At 41.5% G+C, this 21,470-nt stretch overlaps 1 protein-coding gene across 1 annotated transcript in view; it reads right to left on the bottom strand.

Moving 5' to 3' along the window:
• Nucleotides 1-21,470, bottom strand: part of CEP290 (centrosomal protein 290) — a 255,158-nt gene that overhangs the window by 12,636 nt on the left and 221,052 nt on the right. Inside the window, exons 46-49 of the mRNA XM_082255322.1 lie at nt 19,108-19,272; nt 11,733-11,855; nt 8,338-8,510; nt 2,323-2,464 (exon numbers count right to left, since the gene is read on the bottom strand). Of these exons, the coding sequence (XP_082111448.1) occupies nt 2,323-2,464; nt 8,338-8,510; nt 11,733-11,855; nt 19,108-19,272 (603 nt within the window). The remainder of the gene's footprint in view (nt 1-2,322; nt 2,465-8,337; nt 8,511-11,732; nt 11,856-19,107; nt 19,273-21,470) is intronic.

Below are 21,470 nucleotides of genomic sequence, written 5' to 3'. Positions count from 1 at the left end.
CAGAGCTTTTTATGGGCTTCATAACAAAGGGGGTAAATACATACGCATATGCCAATTTTCTGTTTTCAATTTCTAAAAAATAATAATTTAATAAAATAATAAATAAATGTATATATTTTGCTAATTTCACTTCATCAACTTAGACTATTGTGTTCTTATCCATCACATAAATTTCAGATTAACAAAACATTGAACGTAAGGCTGTAATGTAACAGAATAGGTCAAAAAGTCAAGGGGGCGAATACTTTTGCAAGGCACTGTATATACCTCTGACAGAAGCCCATCTAAACCTGGTGCTATTATTAGCTGCACTGTTGAAAGCTCCTCTACAGTGAGGGGCATCCAGTCTATCTCTATCTGCCTCTTCTATTGAACCCAACATTGTTCTAATAAAGAAGGGGATTAAGAGACCTGTGAATAATAGAAGTGATCATGATGGGATTAAAACCTGGCTGCAATATCCAGAGTACAATATTGTCTCCACTATCTCTAATAGCTGCAATATAGGTTGAATCCTGCTGGGAGCAGGCTATCATAGCCTGTAAAATGGCTTGTATTTTTGCCCTCCTCATTATATTATATATGAACTATTTCCTACCTTTGCTAAAGCAACAGTTTTATATATCTGCTGGGAGTGTTTTGACGAGCGGGGGAGGGGTTAACCAGATAGCTTTCTTGCTTTCTTCAGCGGTACACAATCCCTCCATGAATAAATGTTCCCACTCTCCAAATTCTTTCTTAACAGTAGAGATGTTTTTAATTAAAATACCTCACAGGTAGGCTTTTAGAGCATCCCAGGTCACTAGATCATTTGCTGCGTCTTTATTAAACTGAAAGAATTTAGAGATCAAAGCCCCAATCTTATCTTCCCTTGTAAATTAAACTTCGCTAACACAGATTCACCTTCCAGTGATCCCATCCTGTTGGGGAATCACAGGATAAATGAAGCACTAACAGAGTAGTCTGAGAATCCCATTTGCCCATAAACGGAAGAACTAATATGAGGAGGGGTAAATATAGTATTCAATGCTAAATCTTTGTGAGACAGAGATGAATTTGTACTAGAGTAGTGTTTCTCAACCTTTTTTTCCATCAAGGCATCCTTTAAAATTCTGCACAAGCTTGATGCACCTCTGTCTAAAATGTAAAAAACAAAACCAGGTTTTACATATCGCAGCATCTATATACATTGGACGTCCCCCCCCCCCCTTCCCGCCGCCCTCCGCTGCTTCTACCGGCTCATCCATGCGATTGGCGAGCCGGAGATGGAATCCGCCAACGGCAGAAGTACATTATAGAGATGGTCCTTGGCAGTCTCTATGACTCTCGGAGGCCCGGCCGCAATGTTATGATGTCACTCCCTGGCAATTGTCAATACTGCCCTGATCTTGGCTGGGTCGTTTTCTTTTTTTTTAGGCTTTCCAGCCTGTAGGAGAGACTAGAGTTCTTATTGACCCCACATCTCTCCATAAAGAGGACCTGTCATGCACTATTCCTAATACAAGGCATGCTTAAATTCCTTGTAATAGGAATAAAAGTGATCAAAAATAAATAAAGGGAAAGTGTAAAAATAAAAAATAAATAAAAATAAAATAAACAATAATAAAAAAAAAAAAATTAAACTGCCCCCGTCTCTGCACGCAAAAGCAAAGGCATACGTATGTCACGGCCACATATGAAAACCGGCGTTCAATCCATACATGTGAGGTATCACCGCAAACGTTAGAGCTAGAGCAACAATTGTAGCACAAGACCTCCTATGTAACCCTAAACTGGTAACCTGTATATTTTTTTTAAAGTGTTGCCTATGCAGATTTTAAGGTACCCAAGTTTGGCGCCATTTCACGAGTGTGCGCAATTTTAAAGCGTGACATGTTAGGTATCTATTTACTTGGCGTAACATAATTCTTTCCCATTATACAAAAAAATTGGCCTAACTTTAGTTTTTTTTTTAAATTCATAAAACTTTTTTTTTTTTTTTTTCAAAACAAAAACCAGTTTGAAAAATTTCTGCGCAAGTACTGTGTGACATAAAAAGTTGAAATGACCGCCATTTCATTCCCTAGGGTCTGCTAAAATATATATATATAATGTTTGGAGGTTCTGAGTAATTTGCTAGCAAAAAGAAATTGACGATTTTTACATGTAGGAATGGAGTGCCAGAATTGGCCAGGTATGGAAGTGGTTAAAGCACGTATTGATAAAATATAGAAAACTACTTTGCATTAGCTAAACATACAATGTTCTTATTTTAAACAGTGTAATTGCAGATCACATTGTACTGGTTCTTTGGAGAAAATTATTGTTTCCTCATTTTCTTACCACTTCGTTTAGGTGTTGAATGGTTTGTTCGTTTTTTTGTTCACGCACAGTTGCTTCTTTCAAAAGCCTTTTCAGATCAACAATGCTGTCATTTTTCTTTATAAGTTCAGTTTCCATCTCCTTCATTTTGGTTTCATACATCCTTACAAGGCAGAATAGATCATTTTGTTAGCTAAGAGTAGTTTAAATGTCAGCAACAGGACCATATGTAGAAATTCAAATTGTAGAACAAAAAAAATAAATAAATGTTAAAGCAGTGTGTGCGTGATTCAACTTTTAATCCCTGGTGATTAATGTATGAAAATGTACCTTTTGATATGCAACTTGGACCACAAGAGAGTTAACCTCCATTACACTGAAAGCACAAATCTGTGAGAACATTAGATTTCAATGGCATTATTTAGCTTAAGGAATTATTTATTTTTTACCAACTGACACTATTCACTACTGGTTATGATGAATCTATTTAAACTGCTCTAAGGCTAGACATGCAATGTGTCTGCAGACACAGGTGATAGTGCTCCTCCCCACATAGTTTCAGCCTAACCAGTCATAAATCTCAAAAATCATACCTACCGCCCATACTACACCATGTAAAATAGGGCGAGAAGCCCTATTTTACCTGTTTTTCCTGGAAATCAAGTTAACAGGTAATAACTTAGTATTTCCCTAATCATCTTCCAGGACGGCTTAACGTGAGTGACATTATAGAAACCATACCTGCTAGGGAGGGACCACAGCCTGAAGCACTTTTCTCCAAAAAGCCTGGTCGCTAGCGGATAAGAGATCCAGTTGGTAATGCTTGACAAATGTCTGGCAACTCAACCGGGTGGCTGCTTTGCAGATCTGGATCGGGGTAGCTCCTGCCCTTTCAGGCCAGGACGTAGCAAAGGCCCTGGTAGAATGGGCTCTAAGATTTTGGGGAGCTTGGAGACCAGCAGATGCATAAGCCTCAATGATTGCAGTCTTCATCCATCTAACGATAGTTTTTTTTAGAAGCAGCTGAACCTTTTTCGCGCCCTCGAGTATAGAAGGAACAGATTGGGGACTTTCCTTCATTCTTTGGTGCACTCAATGTAACATAATAAGCACTGCCTTACATCAATTTTATGGATATCCTCTTCCCTAAGGTTGCTAGCTTGACCACAGAATGATGGGATAATGAATTCCTGTGATCGATGAAAGTCCTTCGACACTTTGGGGAGAAAGCCTGGGTCCAGCGATAGAATTACACTATTGGGCAGAATGGAGCAGTATAGCTCTACTATGGACATTGCTTGTAGTTAGCTGACTCTTCTAGCCGTGACCAGCGCTACTAAGAGCACTGTTTTGTAGGTTAAGACTTTCAACGTACTTTCCTCGAATGGCTCAAAAGACTGTTTTGAGAAACTCTGAAGTACCGTAGACAAGTCACCGGGCGAAACTTATTAGACTGCGGCGTTCTACTACTTGAGACAGCCTCGATTAACCTTCTTATTAGAATATTTTCTGCCAATCTGATATCTAGAAAATTGGGCAATGCTGCCACCTGTACCTTCAAAGTATTAGAGGCTAGCCCTAGATCAGATCAATTTTTTCAGAAAATCCAATACTGCTGGAATAATCGGTCCAGAAATCCTGTCATTCTCCTTCCGCCAAAAGCAGAATTTTTTCCTCACTTTATTATAGTTTAAATTTAGCAATTTTTTCCTACTGTTTAAGATCGTGTCGATTACTTTTTCTGACAATCCCTGTTTTTTTATCAGGTAACGCTCAGGAGCGAAACCGTCAGAGAAAGACGGCTTACCTGCGGGTGGCATAAATCTCCCTGGATCAGTAAATCGATTCTCTCTGGCAGCCTCCAGGGTGTCGCTATTGATAGTTTCTGTAGAGCGGCAAACCACAACCTTTTTGGCCAGGCTGGAGCTATCAAAATTACTTTCGCCCTTGGGACTTGAGTTTCAGAATCACCTTTGGTATAAGTCTGAACGGAGGGAAGGCGTACAGGAGATCTTCTGACCATGGGAATGCAAAAACATCCAGACCCAGACTGTAAGGGTCCCTGTGAATTGAGAAAAAATTTTCTACTTTCGCATTTTTGGATGAAGTAAACAGGTCTATTAGAGGGCGACCCCACATCTTCGAGATTGACTCGAATACTTCCTGATTCAAGCTTCATTCTGTGTATTCAGCTCCCCTCTGAGGTGAATGGCTACCAGAGAGAAGGTGTTTTCTTCTGTCCATGTAAAGATTAGCTTTACCACCTCCATGAGGGAGGGAGCCCGCCTACCCCCTTGTTTATTTATGTAGGATACTGCCGCCACATTGTCTGATAGAACCAAAATATGTCTTGCTTTTATGTTGGGCCAGAAGGAGAGAAGAGCTTTCCATACTGCCTTTAGTTCCCTTACATTGGAAGAGCAGGCGGCCTCTGATCTCTCCCATTTTCCCTGTGTAGCCAGACGTTCCATGTGGGCTCCCCAACCCCACGCACTCGCGTCCATTGTTATCTGGACTGGATTTTCCTGTGTCAAAGATCTCCCTTTTGACAAGTTGTCTTCCTGCAGCCACCAATGCAGAAGCTCTTTTACTTGATCTGGCAGGGTTACTTGATCATTCAAGGTACTCTGTTGCCCGTTCCATACTGACATGGAGAAATTCTGCGGTATTCTCACGTTTGCTCATTAGGCCCAAAAGCCTCATCATTTCTCTGATGTATACTGCCTGTCTCAGGAGGAGATTGGTAGTTTCTATCTTCAACAGATCTTTCTTCTCTTCCGGTAAATATATTTTTGCTTCCACCAAGTCCAGTATGTAACCTAGGAAGACAACTTTCTGCGATGGTTGCAAATTAGACTTTTCTGAGTTCACAATCCACCTCAGTGATTGCAGATGGTTTATCGTGTAGGTTAGGTTTTTCTCCAGCTCTGTAGATGACTCTACAAAAACCAGATCATCCATGCAGGGTCCTATCTGGATACCTGATGTCCTTAGCCCCTGTATGGCTTCTGCCAGGACCTCCGTGAAGATCCTGGGAGCCGAGGTCAACCGGAATGGGAGGGCTTTGAACTGGAAAAAGATGATCTGACCTGGTCCTTTCATTGCAAACTTGAGGAAGGGTTTGGAGCAGCCTCTGATAAGAATATGCAGGTAGGCATCTTTCAGATCAATCGTTGCCATGAAAGCTTCTCTGAACAATAGCTCCCTTGTTGTGTCCATCTTGAATTTTTTTTTACACCATGCTTTTGTTGACTTCCTCTAAATTCAGGATCAACCTGTATTTCCCGAAGGTTTCCTTCTGATGAACATATGGAAATAGCACCCCCCCCGTACCCTTGCTATCGAGGGATGGGGGAAATTATTTCTTGATCAAGGAACTCCTGGATTGGATTAGTCATGGCGGCTATCATGTCGGTGTCTTTTGGCAGTGCAGTCACCAAAAAACGGCTTGTGGGTGTATGATGGAATTCTATCCTATAACCATTGCCGATTAGATCCAGGATGAACTTGTTGGTTGTAACCCTTTGCCAAGAGGGTAGGAAGGCTCCCAGCCTCCCTCCTATCCTGCAAGGGGAGTCATTGGCTTTTGTCCTTGGTTTGGAAGGGGTTAAACAGAAATCCCCCTCTGCCTTTACCCTTTTTCTGTTGCCAGGGTCTATTTTGGTCCTTCTTGCCTGCGTCCTTCGGACTGATTTTCCTCAAAGGACGAAAAGGCTTTGTGGACTGCTGGCTCTTATGATTTAGAAAGCCTTTTTATCAGCAGACCTCTCCGAAACTGAATCCAGGTCTTCACCAAATATTAAGCCACCCTTGAACGATAACGAGCATAACTTTGCTTTAGAAGCCGCGTCTCCTGCCCAGCCTTTAAGCCAGATCACCCATCTGGCCTCATATATGAGCGCTGTACATATACCTGAAAACCAGACGGCCTCTGCAGAGGCGTCCGCAATATAAGCCTTGTCGAGGATGGGGAGGGAGTCCAAACCTCTTCTTTAGGAGTGTCTTGTTCTAGGAGGATTTTCCCCTAGGGTGACTGCACTCCCTCTGGTGGCCATGCTAGGAAGAAGGTCGTCACCAGCCCCATGCTGCTCACTGGCAAACGCAGACTCTACGATGCCTGCAAGGACTGGGTAAGCCAGTCCTTGCAGGCACTTACTGGGTAAGTAAAAGTATCAGAGGGGCCAGAGTTACCCAGCTAACCAACCCCAGGGACAATGCCCCAGTTAGGGAGAGGCCAGGGTCGGGAGGCGCCTGCCACCTAGCACGGAGGCCTGACAGCATGGCGTTTTCTTGAAGTTCTCCTGTCTGGCCAAGGAAACACAAAATACTGAGGGTCTCTGGCTCTCACCTGTATTTAAACTAATGTGGATTGTTTTTTTCTGTACTAGGTGGGAGGAGCCTATCTCTTATTAAGCCATCCTGGAAGATGACTGAGGAAATATCAATATTTTTCTTGCAAAAAAAATATTGTTAAACGTTATTTTTTTAGTCTAGACTACAGTATAATAAAGAAAATATGTTCAAACCCTTTGCCAAGAGGGTAGGAAAAATATGTACAAACCCTTTGCCAAGAGGGTACCTAGACCATAGGCAAACTTTCTATTCCTGTTCTTACTTTGTGAACATCGGCCCAATCTGTTGCTACAGCCCCTGAAAACCCTATGAAGTACAGACTTTGTGTATGTTTTTTCTTTTGCATCAAGCATGGCAACCCCTACATCCTCCACTATTCAACAATATGGGCAAGTTGGAGGCCAAATAGAAGGTACATGGCTACCTGTGCATAGTTTTTACTGGGGTGGATTAGAATGTTGGGCAGCACTAGCAACGAAGGAACAGATAATGCATGGTACTTGGTGTGCAATGGCTTTGTAACTTTCGGGAGCCTAGCTAAAGCACCAGTTTTCCATTAATTTCAGTTGAAACCATCTCTGCTGAATGCACTGGCTAGTATATGCTTTTTTTCCCAGCTTTGTAAAAGTGTTTATGCTCTTTATGCAGTGTATAATTTAATTCACTGCCTTTCAGCTTGCTAACATTAACAATTGAAGGAGCTGAGCACATTAAATATGCTGTAGTCTCACAATTCATTGTTTAAAATTCTGCCTTAGCTTCATAAACAGTAATATATTTTATAAAATCTGATGATCTGAGCTTGATTTGCATATCAAATGTAATTACAGCAGCTAGAAATACAATGGAGCAACTTGAGAATATAAAGAGGTTTCATATACAGAAAGAGGTAAGAAGTCATTGACGGCATCTGCATTCAGAAGAAGCGACATGTAATAGGAGGCTGGATGCAGTGGGATTTTCACTTTTGAACCTGAACCCTGCTTGTAGAGGTAATGATAGGAAGGTGTCGACCCCAAGAGGGTGACACCAAATGAATCCACTAAATCCACCAGGCAGAAATGCCAAAAGGTCACCTGATTTAACCAAACATTTTTTTTTTTTTTTAAGTTGGGTGAATATTAACTATTGCATATTAAAATTACATCATTTTCTATCCACGCAGAAGGTGGAGCTCTAGCCTCCTTTTCATATGTGAAGCATTGTATCACTTTCAACTATGCTAAAAGAAGCCTGTAGTTTAAAAAAAACACAATATCTCACAAATTAAATGTAATCAGACTAAAGAAACCCTCGTGATGATTTAGAGATAATTTAAAGAATCCAACAAGATGTATTGACATGGATATTACTCTTTACTTCTTGGAATTCAGTGTTTATAATCACAACAGAGGAATTAGTTATCTGGAAGATTAGATACAAACAAGCTAAAAGAATGTCTAATTCCTTTCTGTTCACAAAGTATAAGGCTATAGGTAGAAATGAACAGAAAACTGGAGATTACTGGATATTGCTCTTGTATGTGCATATAATTTGTGCATAAATATGCAGATTTTTTTTTTTTAATCTAGCTCTCAATAACAAATGCGTCTATATTTTTTTAGGCCCTTGAAGACTGATATTTAAACATTTCTTAAACAGAGCATAATCTGTAAAAAAAAAAAAAAAAAAAAAAGAACATACTTGCTTACAACAACCGATTTCCAGGCCTTCCCATCTGCTCCTTCAAGTTGAGGCCCTCTGCTTTCAGCCAAGCTCAATTTATTTTTCATTTCTTCCAGGTTTGTAGTCAGTTTTTCATTCATAACCTCTAAATTTCTTTTTGCTATCCGCAGCTTCTCTGATGTTTCTGTTTCCTTTGTAAAAAGATGTTCAGACAACATGACAAGTCAGGCAAAAAACAGGGGACAACTCTTAAAGTAAAAAAGGGCAAACAACATTTCTTTTTGTTTATGCAACTTATTTGGACTTTGTTGTTAAAAAAATGTTGTGCCTTAGCATTTTTAAATCTTTCTCACAGTATATAATTTTCTACCATTTGTTAGACAGTGTTTACATTGGGATTACACTGGTGATTTGATTGTTTGAGGACTGAATAGTAACAGATCCTTCCTAAAATCCGGCGGTTTTAGAAGAATGATCCGAGGGGGGAAGGTGACGGGGGAGGGGGGAGGTGACCGGATATCTCCCTGATGGGATAGAAACACAAAAATTCAAAATGCATAAACGGCTTCTCTACCACAAGAGGTGGTTTCTGCGGGAAGTATGGTGGCTTTCAAAAGACTCTTAGACTTACATCTCAAGAATCAGAACATTCAGGGGTATGTGAGATGATTACAGCCACACACACCTACACAGGGGGACCTAGATGGACTATTGTCTTTATTCCACCTCAACTACTATGTAACTATGTAGCAGTAACCAACTGGCTGATGGGGAGTACGGCTAGTAACTTCAATGCTACAGGTTCTCCCTCCACCACTCTACTCATCCATAGGTGCTTCCAGGTATGGAAGACCCCGCAACCAACTCTCATTACTACCAGGATGATGTGCTTGGGCCTAGGTGAGCAGTTTTTTTTTTTAACAGCTGGTTTCAGGCACAAATTTATATAATTAATGTTGAATCTGGATGCAAGGGATCCATATCTGGCATCCCCCAGTGCACACAAATTTCTGTAAACACCTCTGGGGATTCAGCTACAAAAAAAAAAGAAAATCCACCAGACAATTTGCCACACCAGGTATGTGCACAGAGAAGAAGGTCAGGATGTTAACATGACCAAGACAAAAGCAGGTCTGTTTTCTCCTTAGTAGTGTAACTCCTTATACCGCTTTGATGCTTAGTGTAAACCACAACCATGGCATTGTCTGACTGCAGCCTGATAGGGAGGCCCCAAAGGCAGACAGACCAGTGTAGAAGTGTCAGCCAAATCAAATTAAAGTTCCAGGATGTTAATCAGCAGGTTCCACACTTCTAATGACCCCATTCCCTGAATCGAGAAGTTTTCCAGATCATCTCCCCAGCTTTACAGGCTGGCATTTATGATCAAAACTTTCAAATTCATTAGAAGGAAGGATTTCCCTGCATCCAGTAATCCTGAACTGCAGGGCTTAGGGGTCCAGTACTTCTTATGGAACTGGGATGTAGGCTTTTGCTTAAAGCCCAAGGCTGTTTTCTTATGAAGCAAGCTCATTTTGTGTTCTGCTAATAATTTCTGACCAGTCATCTTTACCGTCTTCTTTAGGGGTGAGGGCGTGCTGTTTCCCACAGTCACCTTTTGGATGTAGGCTTCCAAACAAGCATTTGCTCTCTTAAGGAGCAGCCACTCAATTTGCTTCTTGCAGAGAAGTTCTGACCAAGACTTAAGCAATACGATCCTTCTCATGTGGACAGACATAGTGCCCACTGGTGAAAGCTGCCTTATAGAGTCTTCCAAGGAATTCACTGAGAAACTCAAGGCTTTCAAAAAGTCTTCCTGGAGCTGGCAATTGATCTTCAGGGCTTAGGTTGAACGGAGAATGCATTTTAGGTAAACTATAAGGGCCTAGCAAACTCCCACCCCAGTCACCACAGACTGCAGGGCCACTTCTACAAGAAAGGCCCTAAAGAAGGCCTCCAATCTCCTATCCATGGAATCTTTAAAGACCTCCTCCACTGGGATCATCAGGGTCTGGATTAACTAGGAAATAGCCAGATCAACTGCCAAAGAACCCAAGTTCTTGGAGAATTCCTCATCCATGGGGTACTGGTGAGCAAAATGCTTCAAGGACCAAAACACCTTCTTTGGGTGTGCATATATCAGCTCTTGTTAGGGTACACTGGGAAAGACTTGGGATTATTTGGCTGCCAGCATGTCCCATAACCAATGACCTTCGGGGAAAACAATTCCAGCAATAGTAACTTAAGGTTAAGGCACACCAGATCTGCCAGGAAGCTCACTGTGATCTATGCCCGAGACAGCCCTGGACCCTGAGATTCCTCCAGGGAAGACCATCCATAGAGGATTATAGATTGTCAACACCAATCATGGTGGGCATGGCCCAACTTTGCTTAGGGACTCGACTCTTTTTGGGAAGGAGGTCACTGCCCTGGACCTATAAGCACCCTACCAGTAATGTCTAATCCACTGTACCCCAGAGAATATTACCCACAGGCTCTAACGCTGACCAGAAGACATTACTGGCCCTTTTTGCCTCTGTATTTGGGGTCTGGCTGTTAGAGACAGGCCAGGAATTAGGGGGTTAAAACCCACTACAGGAAATCAGAGAGACAGAGAGGCATCCATCACTTAAAGAAACTAGCTAATAGCCGAGACTTAGCTGAGTTGGGAAGGGTTATGCCAGGGTAAGGATTTCTGCCATTTTGGCCAGTGCCCATTCACCTAAAGGTGGCAGCCTAACCCCAAGTAGTCATGTTTAGGAAAAACAAAGAATGTTTATGAAGCCTGCTGATAAAGTCATAGGACTTAAAAGCTGTTTCTCACTACAAGAACAAGGTAACAAAATAAAATAATGCTGACATGTGCTCAAGAGGAGAGATTGAAGTCTGGGGTATATTTGAATAATGCCTTTAACCCAGCTAAAGCTGTTATGTGTTTACAATCATTCCCTTCAAACTACACTAGGAATACTAAAGCTATTGCCTGACCAAAGACAACCTTTCTATTTTCTACTCATAAAAATAAGGCCAACTAATGCACAGAAAAAAAGGCAGGTGCAGTGAACACTGGATCAGATTTTTTTGAGATAGGGGAATATAAAGGCACAAATGTGAAGCAATGAGATTGCTAGCTGCAAAATGGACCATTAGAAGGAGCAGGCAGGTAAAAGCTCAACTAAAAAAAAACAGAAAAAAAAAAAATGATTTGAGTATTTCTCTTCGACACAGGTGAAAAATAGTTTCAGTGATTCAGTAGTAAAGTGACGTATGCAAGACTAATTAAAGCCAAAAAGCACCTGCACAATTAGCTTACATGCAACAATGAGCTGTTTACACTAGAAATTATCCAAATGACTTAATCATACATAACTGATACAATTTTAAAATGGTTCAGATCACGGATATTGTATTTTTACCGTTTTCAGTTCCTTACGAAGTCTCTCATTTTCCACAATTACTTTTTCAATGCCTTTCGTCTTTGCTTCATATCTCATACTTAGCTGTCCACCCACATGCAGCTGCAGCTTTTCAAGTTCAGACTAGGTGTAAAAAAAAAAAAAGAAAGACAAAAACACAATAGGGATTGATCTTATACAAAAGCACAGTAGTGACTGATCTTAAAGAAAACACAAAGCTGTATCAGTGCAATGTGTGTTACATGGTAATCTTGTAGGATAGCTGTAAAATAAATGCTTTAAAGGCTGCACATAAAATATAGTTGGAGGTATTTCAACACTGCATTAAAAATTTAGCTTTATCCCCCAGCCTAGATCCTATGTGGATATGTCAGCAGAATATCTGACTAGCAACGTCCAATCACTTTTTAATTATTTACACAACAACAAGCCATTGTCCAATGGAGAGAATAGCTGGTTCTCTCACGGGCAAGCAAGTAGTATGTGACCCAGTCCTCTTCCTTTCAATATACACGCTGAACAATTGTCAGGGTAGGGAGGGACAATGTTTTGGTTTTGGCCAAGCATAAATGGATGATTGATGTAGATCATCCAGCTCCCAAGTTGCTTCAGTCGGGTTCTGGCACCATATTGCTTTCACTCTTGCCAGACTGGAAGTGAATAGGTTAGCATTAGCTGAAAGTTGAATGCAATGTTAAAACGGAGCATAAAATGGAACTTGAAAACACTATTAAATTGGTTTGTAATATTAAAAAATAACGGAACCATCCATCCATGCTTCCATGCTTTATTTTGTGGAGAAATCAATTTGAAAAACAACAGGAGAGTGCTTTTAGCTGAGAAAGCCTCTTTCAGATGAATAAAAGAAAAATGCCCATGAAGACTTATGGGATGTATGACATAATTTTGGCTTAGGCCAGAAGCCAGGAAGCAACTGAAGACATTTAACAAAAATGACTAATACAATCAAATATAAAACTGTACTTTATATCATCTCATCTATTTACCAAGGCTAGCAGCATAAGGATAAAAGTGATTGTATAGTCAGAAGGTTTTTATCTTCATGCATTCTATGCATGAAGATAAAAAGCCTTCTGTGTGTAGCAGCCCCCCTCAGCTCCCCTAATACTTACCTGAGCCTCATCTAGATACAGTGGTGTAGTAGGAGTGCCTCAGTTGCCTGGGACTCCTCTTCTCGCTGGCTGGCACAGCAGCTTGGCACCATTGGCTCTTGCTGCTTTCAATCAAAGTCAGTCAGCCAATGAAGATAAAAAGGGGACGGGGCCAGGTTTTGGTTCAGTGTCTGAATGGACACAGGGAGCTGTAGCAGTGATGTGCACTCGTGCACACTGGAGGTTTTTTATTTTAATGCATAGAATGCAAAAACCTTCTGCCTTTACAACCACTTTAACTTTAGAGATATTTCCCCTTACTTCCAGTTGTGTATACAGCACAAGACGTGAAAAGAAAGCTATCAAATGGGACCCAGATTGCAAAATACTAAAATAACAATAATTTAAACCCTAAAAGAGGCTGTAACCCTTCTCCGTGCTATCTATTAAAAAAAAAAAATTAAAAAAGGCTTTAGATATATTGGAAAAAAAAAGGAGACAAAAAACACAATAAATTAAAGTAATATTAGTCTTTTTTTTTTAATGTAACAAGCATGTTCTACTTACCTGTTCTGTGCAGGAGTTTTGCACAAAGCGGCCCAGATCCTCCAGTGCCCCCACAGCATGCAGCTTGGTATGGAGGCACCCAGGCCATAGCCCATGCTCTGTGTCCCCATTCAGACATGGAGCCACGGCTCAACCCCACCCCCTCTCTCTCTTCATTGGCTCACTGACTGATTTACAGCAGCGAGAGCCAATGGCACTCGCTGCTATGTCTCAGCCAATCAGGAGTCCTAGACAGCTGAGGCTCACGTGCAACATTGCTGGATCGAGATGCAGCTCAGGTAATTATTATGAGGGCTGTGGGAGGCTGCTGCACACAGGGGGGTTTATATCCTACAAATATAATCATCAACTTCCAGCTAATAAACTGACTTGTTTTATTGGCTGGAAGTTGATGATTATATTTGCTACATTGAATTTTATGTCACAGAGCTCATATTAACTATGTCACTTTATATTTGACTTTCCTTGTAAGCACAGCCAGTCCTCACACTAGGACATATACTTTGTTATGCAACTTGGATTGCATTGTTATTTTGCACTTAGCACTTTGTTCCCAGCAGATCCGATTCTAAGAATCTCTATTCCTGTGTACATTTATTTTACATTATTGCACAATTTGTGGCACTATAAGCACTTTGGATTTATTTTTTACATCTTGTTTATGAAGCACAACATTTATAAATTTACTTATTTATTTATACACCTATTTATTGATAATTTATGTCAGGATAAGCGCGACTTTAACATTTTACCTATTATGATTCAGCGCTGCCCCCTCTCTCTCCTTATTGGCTAACTGACTTTGATTGACAGCCACGGGAGCCAATGGCGCCACGACTTTGTCTCAGCCAAAAAGGAAGAAGAGTCCCGGATGGCCGAGGGACACGTGGACATCGCTGGAAAGAGATGGGGCTCAGGTAAGTATTAGGGGTGCTGGGAAGGCTGCTTCACACAGAAGGCTGTTTATCTTAAAGCATAGAATGCATTAAGATAAAACAAAAACCTTCTGACTTTACAATTCCTTTAAGTTAAAAAAAAAACCTTTAGAACCACTTTAAGGAAATATAAAGGTAGATGAGGTAGGCAAAATAACCTTTTGATTCTCTTCAGAAATTCAGACTTGAAAATACAGAAACTTATACAAATAATGTATTTGGCATTGACTAGTAATTGTGCTAGCAGATTTTCTTTACACATCAGATGAATGATTTGTTGCCCAATGTGTGCTGAATCTTGGGTGAGACTAACTGGGAAAAACAGGTGTAGAGATGAAATGCATCGAATACTGTAATGGCTTAAAGCTGCTTTCTTTTGTAAATCACCCCCTCTTGTGGCCAGTCTGTTGCAAATCTTTACAAAAAAAAGGTGTAGATGGTTTTACAAATTTTACAGATATACAGACTCCAAAAAAGAACATGTCCAATTTACTTGGGAATAACTCAGATATTCCCTTTTTTTACTGTCCCACTGCAGTAATTGTTTTAGTATAAGGCAATGACCCTTTGCAAACCAGAATATATTTGGTGGGTGCGATTACTCCTTTCATCATGCATATGTTTGAGCTAAAGATAAATGAACATTTTATTGACCACTGAAATGTGCAATGTACACTTTGTGCAGTTCTCTGCTATCACAGGCATTTTATGGAGGGGAATAGGACTAAAAGGATCATTTACATCACTAGTCGAATCCGGCTTGTCGGGCCATTTCATGTGGCTCTCTTTCAGTCGGAACGTGCCAGAACTCCGTTCCACTACCTCCAGCTATAACCCTCCGCTCCCTGCTCACCGCTGTCACTTGTAAACACATCTGTGTTCACAAGCACAGCTTTTCTCTCGGTGGCTCGCGGCTCTCACAACTCACTGCCTGCCCTGGACACACTCATGGCGGGAACAGATACTGATCAATGTAATCCCTGCGAGTGAGAGAGGTGGAGCCGCCTACACTGCCAGGAGGTACTAGAGCTGGGCCAGGTAGGTAAGATGCGAGGAAGATTTTTTTTTTTTGGGGGGGGGGGGTGATGTGTGCAGAAGTGGGGGATGGGGGAGAGTGGTGCAGAAGTCAGAGCCAGAAGGAGGGGTGGAAATGAGGTGTAGACAGCCTTAGAAAGACACCTAAACCCTGCACTCTGCATAGTTCACCCCTAAACCCTGCATGTAGTATGTAGTGCACTCCTGAACTCTGCACTCTGTGCACAGCATACTCCTGAGTACTTCTATGCATCTGAGTGGAATCATAGTCTTACAGATACAACCAGCCCTTTGAGGGCAACCAAAATGCTGATGCGGCCGCAATGAAATTGAGTTTGACACCACCGATTTACACTCACCAGCCACTTTATAAGGTACACCTGTTTAATTGCTTTGGAACACAAATTGCTAATCAGCCAATCACATGGCAGCAACTCAATGCATTTAGACATCTAGATGTGGCGAAGACGACTTTCTGAAGTTTAAACTGAGCATCAGAATGAGGAAGAAAGGGGATTTAACTGACTTGACGTGGTTGTTGGTGCCAGATGGACAGGTCTGAGTATTTCACAAACTGCTGATCTTCTGAGATTTCCACGCACAACCATCTCTAGGGTTTACAGAGATTGGTCCGAAAAAGAGAAAAAATCCAGTGAGTGGCAGTTGTGTGGACAAAAATGACTTGTTGATGTCAGAGGTGGACAGACTGGTTTAAGATGATAGGAGAATGGGCAGACTGGTTTAAGATGCTAGGAAGGCAACAGTACCTCAAATAACCACTCGTTATAACCAAAGTATGCAGAATACCATCTCTGAATGCACAACACTTCAAGCCTTGAAGGAGCTGGGTTACAGCAACAACAGTCCACATCAGATGCCACTCCTGTCAACTAAGAACAGGAAACTGAGAATACAATTTGCCCAGGCTCACCAAAATTGGACAAGAAGATTGGAAAAACGTTGCCTGGTCTGATGATTCTCAATTGCAGCTGCAACATTCAGATGGTAGGGTCAGAATTTGGCGTAAACAACATGAAAGCATGGATCCACCCTGCCTTGTATCAACGGTTCAGGCTGGTGGTGATGGTGTAATGGTGTGGGGGATATTTTCTTGGTACACTTTGGGCCCCTTTAGTACCAATTGAGCATCGTTTAAATGCCACGGCCTACCTGAGTATTATTGCTGACCATGTCCATCCCTTTATGACTACAGTGTACTCATCTTCTGGTGACTACTTCCAGCATGATAATGCACCATGTCACAAAGCTCAAATCATCTCACCACTGGTTTCTTGAACATGACAATAAATTCACTGTACTCCAATGGCCTCCACAGTCACCAGATCTCATCCAATAGAGCACCTTTGAAATGTGGAACGAGAGATTCGCATCATGGATGTGCAGCCGACAAATCTGCAGCAAATGGGTGATGTTATAATGTCAATATGGACCAAAATCTCTGAGGAATGTTTCCAACACCTTGTTGAATCTATGCCAAGAAGAATTAAGGCAGTTCTGAAGGCAAAAGGGGTTCCAATCCGGTACTAGCAAGGTGTACCTAATAAAGTGGCTGGTGAGTGTACATCCTTAACCGCTTGCTGACTGCCCGCCGCAGATTTACTGCGGCAGGCTGGCTTGGCTGCGTGAACCGACATAGGGGGTACATCAGCTCGCAGGAGCGGTCCTGGGGGCAAAAGGGGATGCTGATGAACGGGACTGGCGGCACCTATTGCCGCCGGGCTCCTGCAATCGTTCCCCGCTGAGAGAGAACACCGGTCAGCTGTTGTAAACACAGCCCACTGTTGTCCTCTCTGAAATGATCACAGAGCGCCTGCGATTCTTCTATATATTAATACAGGACTCTACAGCATGATAATTTTACAAGTCCCTCCCCCACAGTTAGAAAACACTCCCCTAGGCTCACATTTAACCCTTTGATCACCACAGTCTGTCCATTTTTCTTCTTTTTGTACATTAATGTGCCTGTCACCCCAGTAAAATGAATGCTCTGTCATAACACAGCATATCTTAATGCAACGCGTAGGTAAAATGAATGAACTGCTGTAACAAAGCACACCTTAACCACTTCAGCTCCAGAATGTTTTACCCCCTTAATGACCAGGCCATTTTTTGCGATTTGGCACTGCGTTACTTTAACGAAAAATTGCGCGGTCGTACAACGCTGTACCCAAAAACAATTGATGTCCTTTTTTTCCCCACAAATAGAGCTTTCTTTTAGTGGTATTTGATCACCGCTTCGGTTTTGAGATTTTGTGCTATAAACAAAAAAGAGCGACAATTTTGAAAAAAACGCCATATGTTTTACTTTCTGCTATAAAACATTCCCAATAACATTTTTTTTTAAAAATCAACATTTTTTTATCGGTTTAGGCCAATTTGTATTCTGCTACATATTTTTCGTGAAAAAAAAAAATCCCAAAAAGCGTATTTTAATTGGTTTGCACAAAAGTTATAGCGTTTACAAAACTACGGGATAGTATTTTTAGAATTTTTATTTATTTGTTTGTTTTTATTAGTAATGGCGGCGATCAGTATTTTTTAGCGGGACTGCGACATTGCGGTGGACGGATCGGGCCCCTAAGTGACATTTTTGACACTTTTTGGGGACCAGTGACATTAATACAGTAATCAGTGCTAAATATTATGCACCGTTACTGTAAAAATGACACTGGCAGGGAAGGGGTTAACACTGGGGGTGATCAAAGGGGTTAATGTATGCCTAAATATGCTTACTGACTGTGGTGGAGAAGGGCTCTGTGACAGGCACAGAGATAGAACGGGGTTTCAGCTTAGCTGAAACTCCTGATCTCTCTCTGCCAGACATAAGCAGGCGGGTCTTCTGTCAGTTTCTCTGACGAATGCAGGAGGCCGGCGGCAAACGCTGACGCTCCTCCCACGGCCCGCCTCCTGCTGTATTAAGTGCAGCTCCCTTGGGTGCGCGCCGCCGAGACCTCGTGCACAATATCACGTAGTACATAGTTGCCAACATTTAAAAACATTTCCAGGGACACTTAGCAGCACAGCTATCAATTACTTACCACACCCACTTCCCTGAAGCTCCGCCCACTCTGCATAATTAATCTCGCCTACTTATCAGATTGTAGAGTATACTCAATATAGAGAGAATTACAGAAAATTAAAAAGGGAATTTCAAACTTAAGGCCACAGTAGCAGAGTTGGAATAATTCCCCCATTCAGCTGCACTACTTCTGCGTAACATTTATGGGCAGCCCGATAACAGGCGCTTCCAGGGACAATATAAATTACCTGGGACAGACTCCTATTTGCAGGGACTGTCCCAGGAAAAAAGGGACAGTTGGCAAGTATGGTAGTACTATGTGATTTTGCTCAGCCGAGCCACCCTGCCGCAGTAATACTAGGGTGGGTGGTCGGCAAGAGGTTAATGCAGCGCTGTAAATGAACCCCAAATGAAACATATATTGGAGAAGCGTCATCTTTTATGTAGAGGACAAAAAAGCCAATCTAACACGATGACAAAACAGATTAAGGCATCTTTCCTCTACATTCATATGTATTGATGGCACTGTAAAATATTGGAACTGCCCATCAGTATGAGAATATAGACGAGCTGCTTTATGTCTGCATGTTGGACAGCCAGGTCAAATGTCTTGTTTTCTAGCTGCTGAATATCATATCTGGGCAAACACGAGAAACCTAATCCACAAGAAAACAAAGGGCTGATACCTTTAGTCTTTCATTTTCCAGTTCTAGATGTGATAATTTTTCATTTGTCACAACACCTGGGGCCTTCTTTAGGTCTTCATTCTCTTTCTGAACTCTTTCTACAACTCGTTTCATCAGACCAATAGTCTTCTCCAGCTCTGGTATAGTCTTTCCACTTCTTCCAGACTTCAGGAATACAGAAATGACAAACAGAAAAAAGTAAAAAAAAGTTGAATAAAACTTTTTACATGAAAACAAGAGTGAAATGCTTCTGCTAGCACAAGATTTACAAGCGGTTTTATTCGGTAGGTCTTATATAAAAAAATGAATAAAAGGAGAAAAGAGTACAATAATTACTTTCCTTAATGTGCAGCCAAGCCATTATTTACCAAGATAAATAGAACAATGAACGATTCCAGCTACTGGTCAGATTATGGTGCCTGAGAGCCTTAGCAAGTAACATTTAAAATATATTAGGAAGACTTTAATATAGCTCCATGCAGGGATATGTATGTCATGTAAATTAGTCAAAGATGGCAGAAAATGGAGTAGAAAGAATGACAACTTCATTATTGTTCCTATAACAATTGTGTAATCACTTAAATTGCTTGAATGTAGCTGAATATATGTCAAATGTGTTATTAAACTTCTGACACCGTTATTGAATCCAGGAATTAAAATATCCATTATGGGTAATTATTCCCCTGCATCAGAATACTACTGCACAATAATTTAAGTGAGCCAAAAGGGAAAAAATATTCTGAAGGTTGGCATTATTTGGGAATTTTAAAGTCTTTTCTTGTAGCAATTCTGAAAATGCTTGAAATGAGTGAGCAGCATTAGAACCATTTTTTTATGTTTTCAGCTAATGATTTGTGTTCTCCATGGAAGCGGATGTTTCATTTGACCTGATATATAAGATCACTTTAGGCTGCATTATCAATAATACCTATCTATATTTATACACACATTTGATGCTGTTATTAAAACTGGGGCCCGGAAAATAAAGTGATCTCTACAGCCAAAGATAATAACATTCTGTACAGGATAATTTACTATATTAAACTACGCTGGAACCTAAAGCAGTATTAAACTCAAAAGCAAACATTTATTATACTGCAGCCTATCTACAGAGTTTTCTTAGATGCGATGGCTGCATTCGTTTTTCAGGCTCTCTTTCGTCTATTTTCATCTGGTGATCCAGCCAGTAAGTGCCGGTTCACACTGAAGCGGCACGACTTCGGGGGGCGACCTGTGAAGTCGCGTGCACCGCGACTTCGGCGCGACTTGCAGGGACTTCACATAATGGAAGTCTATGCAAGTCGCTCCGAGGTCGCCCCAAAGTAGTACAGGACCCTTTTTCTAAGTCGGAGCGACTTGTGTCGCTCCTATTAGAATGGGTCCTGTAATACTCAATGGACCACGACTTGTCAGGCTGACAAGTCGCCTGACAAGTCGCGGCAGTGTGAATGGGCTCTAAGTCTGTTGTTTTTCAAAAGAACAAGCTCTCTTCCAGATGTATCAGTTACAGGGATGAGAAAAACCATCTACCACTGACAGGGTTCTTACAATGATCAGCTTTTATTTGCTTATGTAAAATCTTTATCCCAAAAGAAAAAACTGTTGCTGTAACTAATTATAAAGTATTAGCTGCAGTATGTCTTTTTTTAACCCCTTCACTCCGACTGTATACAAATTTGCAGCCTCAGCTAGAACTGGTTGTCCCATTTTTTTAGAGCTGGCGGTCGGCTTTCTTGGGATAACAACTAGGGATAGACCAATTATCAGCAAGGCCGATATATCGAGGGCCGATATGCACTTTTCTCGATATACCGGAACTGACAGATATTGCCGATATGTTTGTGACATCATTCTGCGTTCTTAGGCCGCCTCCCTCGCCTTGGACAGCCTCGTCTGGAGTCGGGACTAGTCTCGCGGGAGTGTATCACAGCCATTCACCCATCCACAGCAGCCCGGTGCCGGCCAGCCACCCACATCCTCAGGCTCTGTAGCAGCGAGCCAGCCACAGGCCTTCTACCAGCCAGCCACCCACAGGCCCTGTACCAGTCAGCCACAGGCCTTGTACTAGAGGCAAAGAAAAACAAAGAAAGGGCGCACCGACCTAGCGCATTATCCTCATTAACAGGCTTTATTCATGCAACATATAAAAATGGCTACTCACAAACATAGGTGAAAATAGATCATATCGAGCTCAGTTTCTCAAATGTCAGGAGTAGTCCATAAATTAGTCCATATCCGATAAGATGAAACGCGTCAGCCGTCATCTTATCGGATATGGACTAATTTATGGACTACTCCTGACATTTGAGCAACTGAGCTCGATATGTTCTATTTTCACCTATGTTTGTGAGTAGCCATTTTTA

The sequence above is a fragment of the Pelophylax lessonae genome (assembly GCF_965119305.1).
Source record: "Pelophylax lessonae genome assembly, chromosome: 4".
NCBI classification, from domain to species: domain Eukaryota; kingdom Metazoa; phylum Chordata; class Amphibia; order Anura; family Ranidae; genus Pelophylax; species Pelophylax lessonae.
This window is presented reverse-complemented; position numbering and strand designations above follow the sequence as displayed.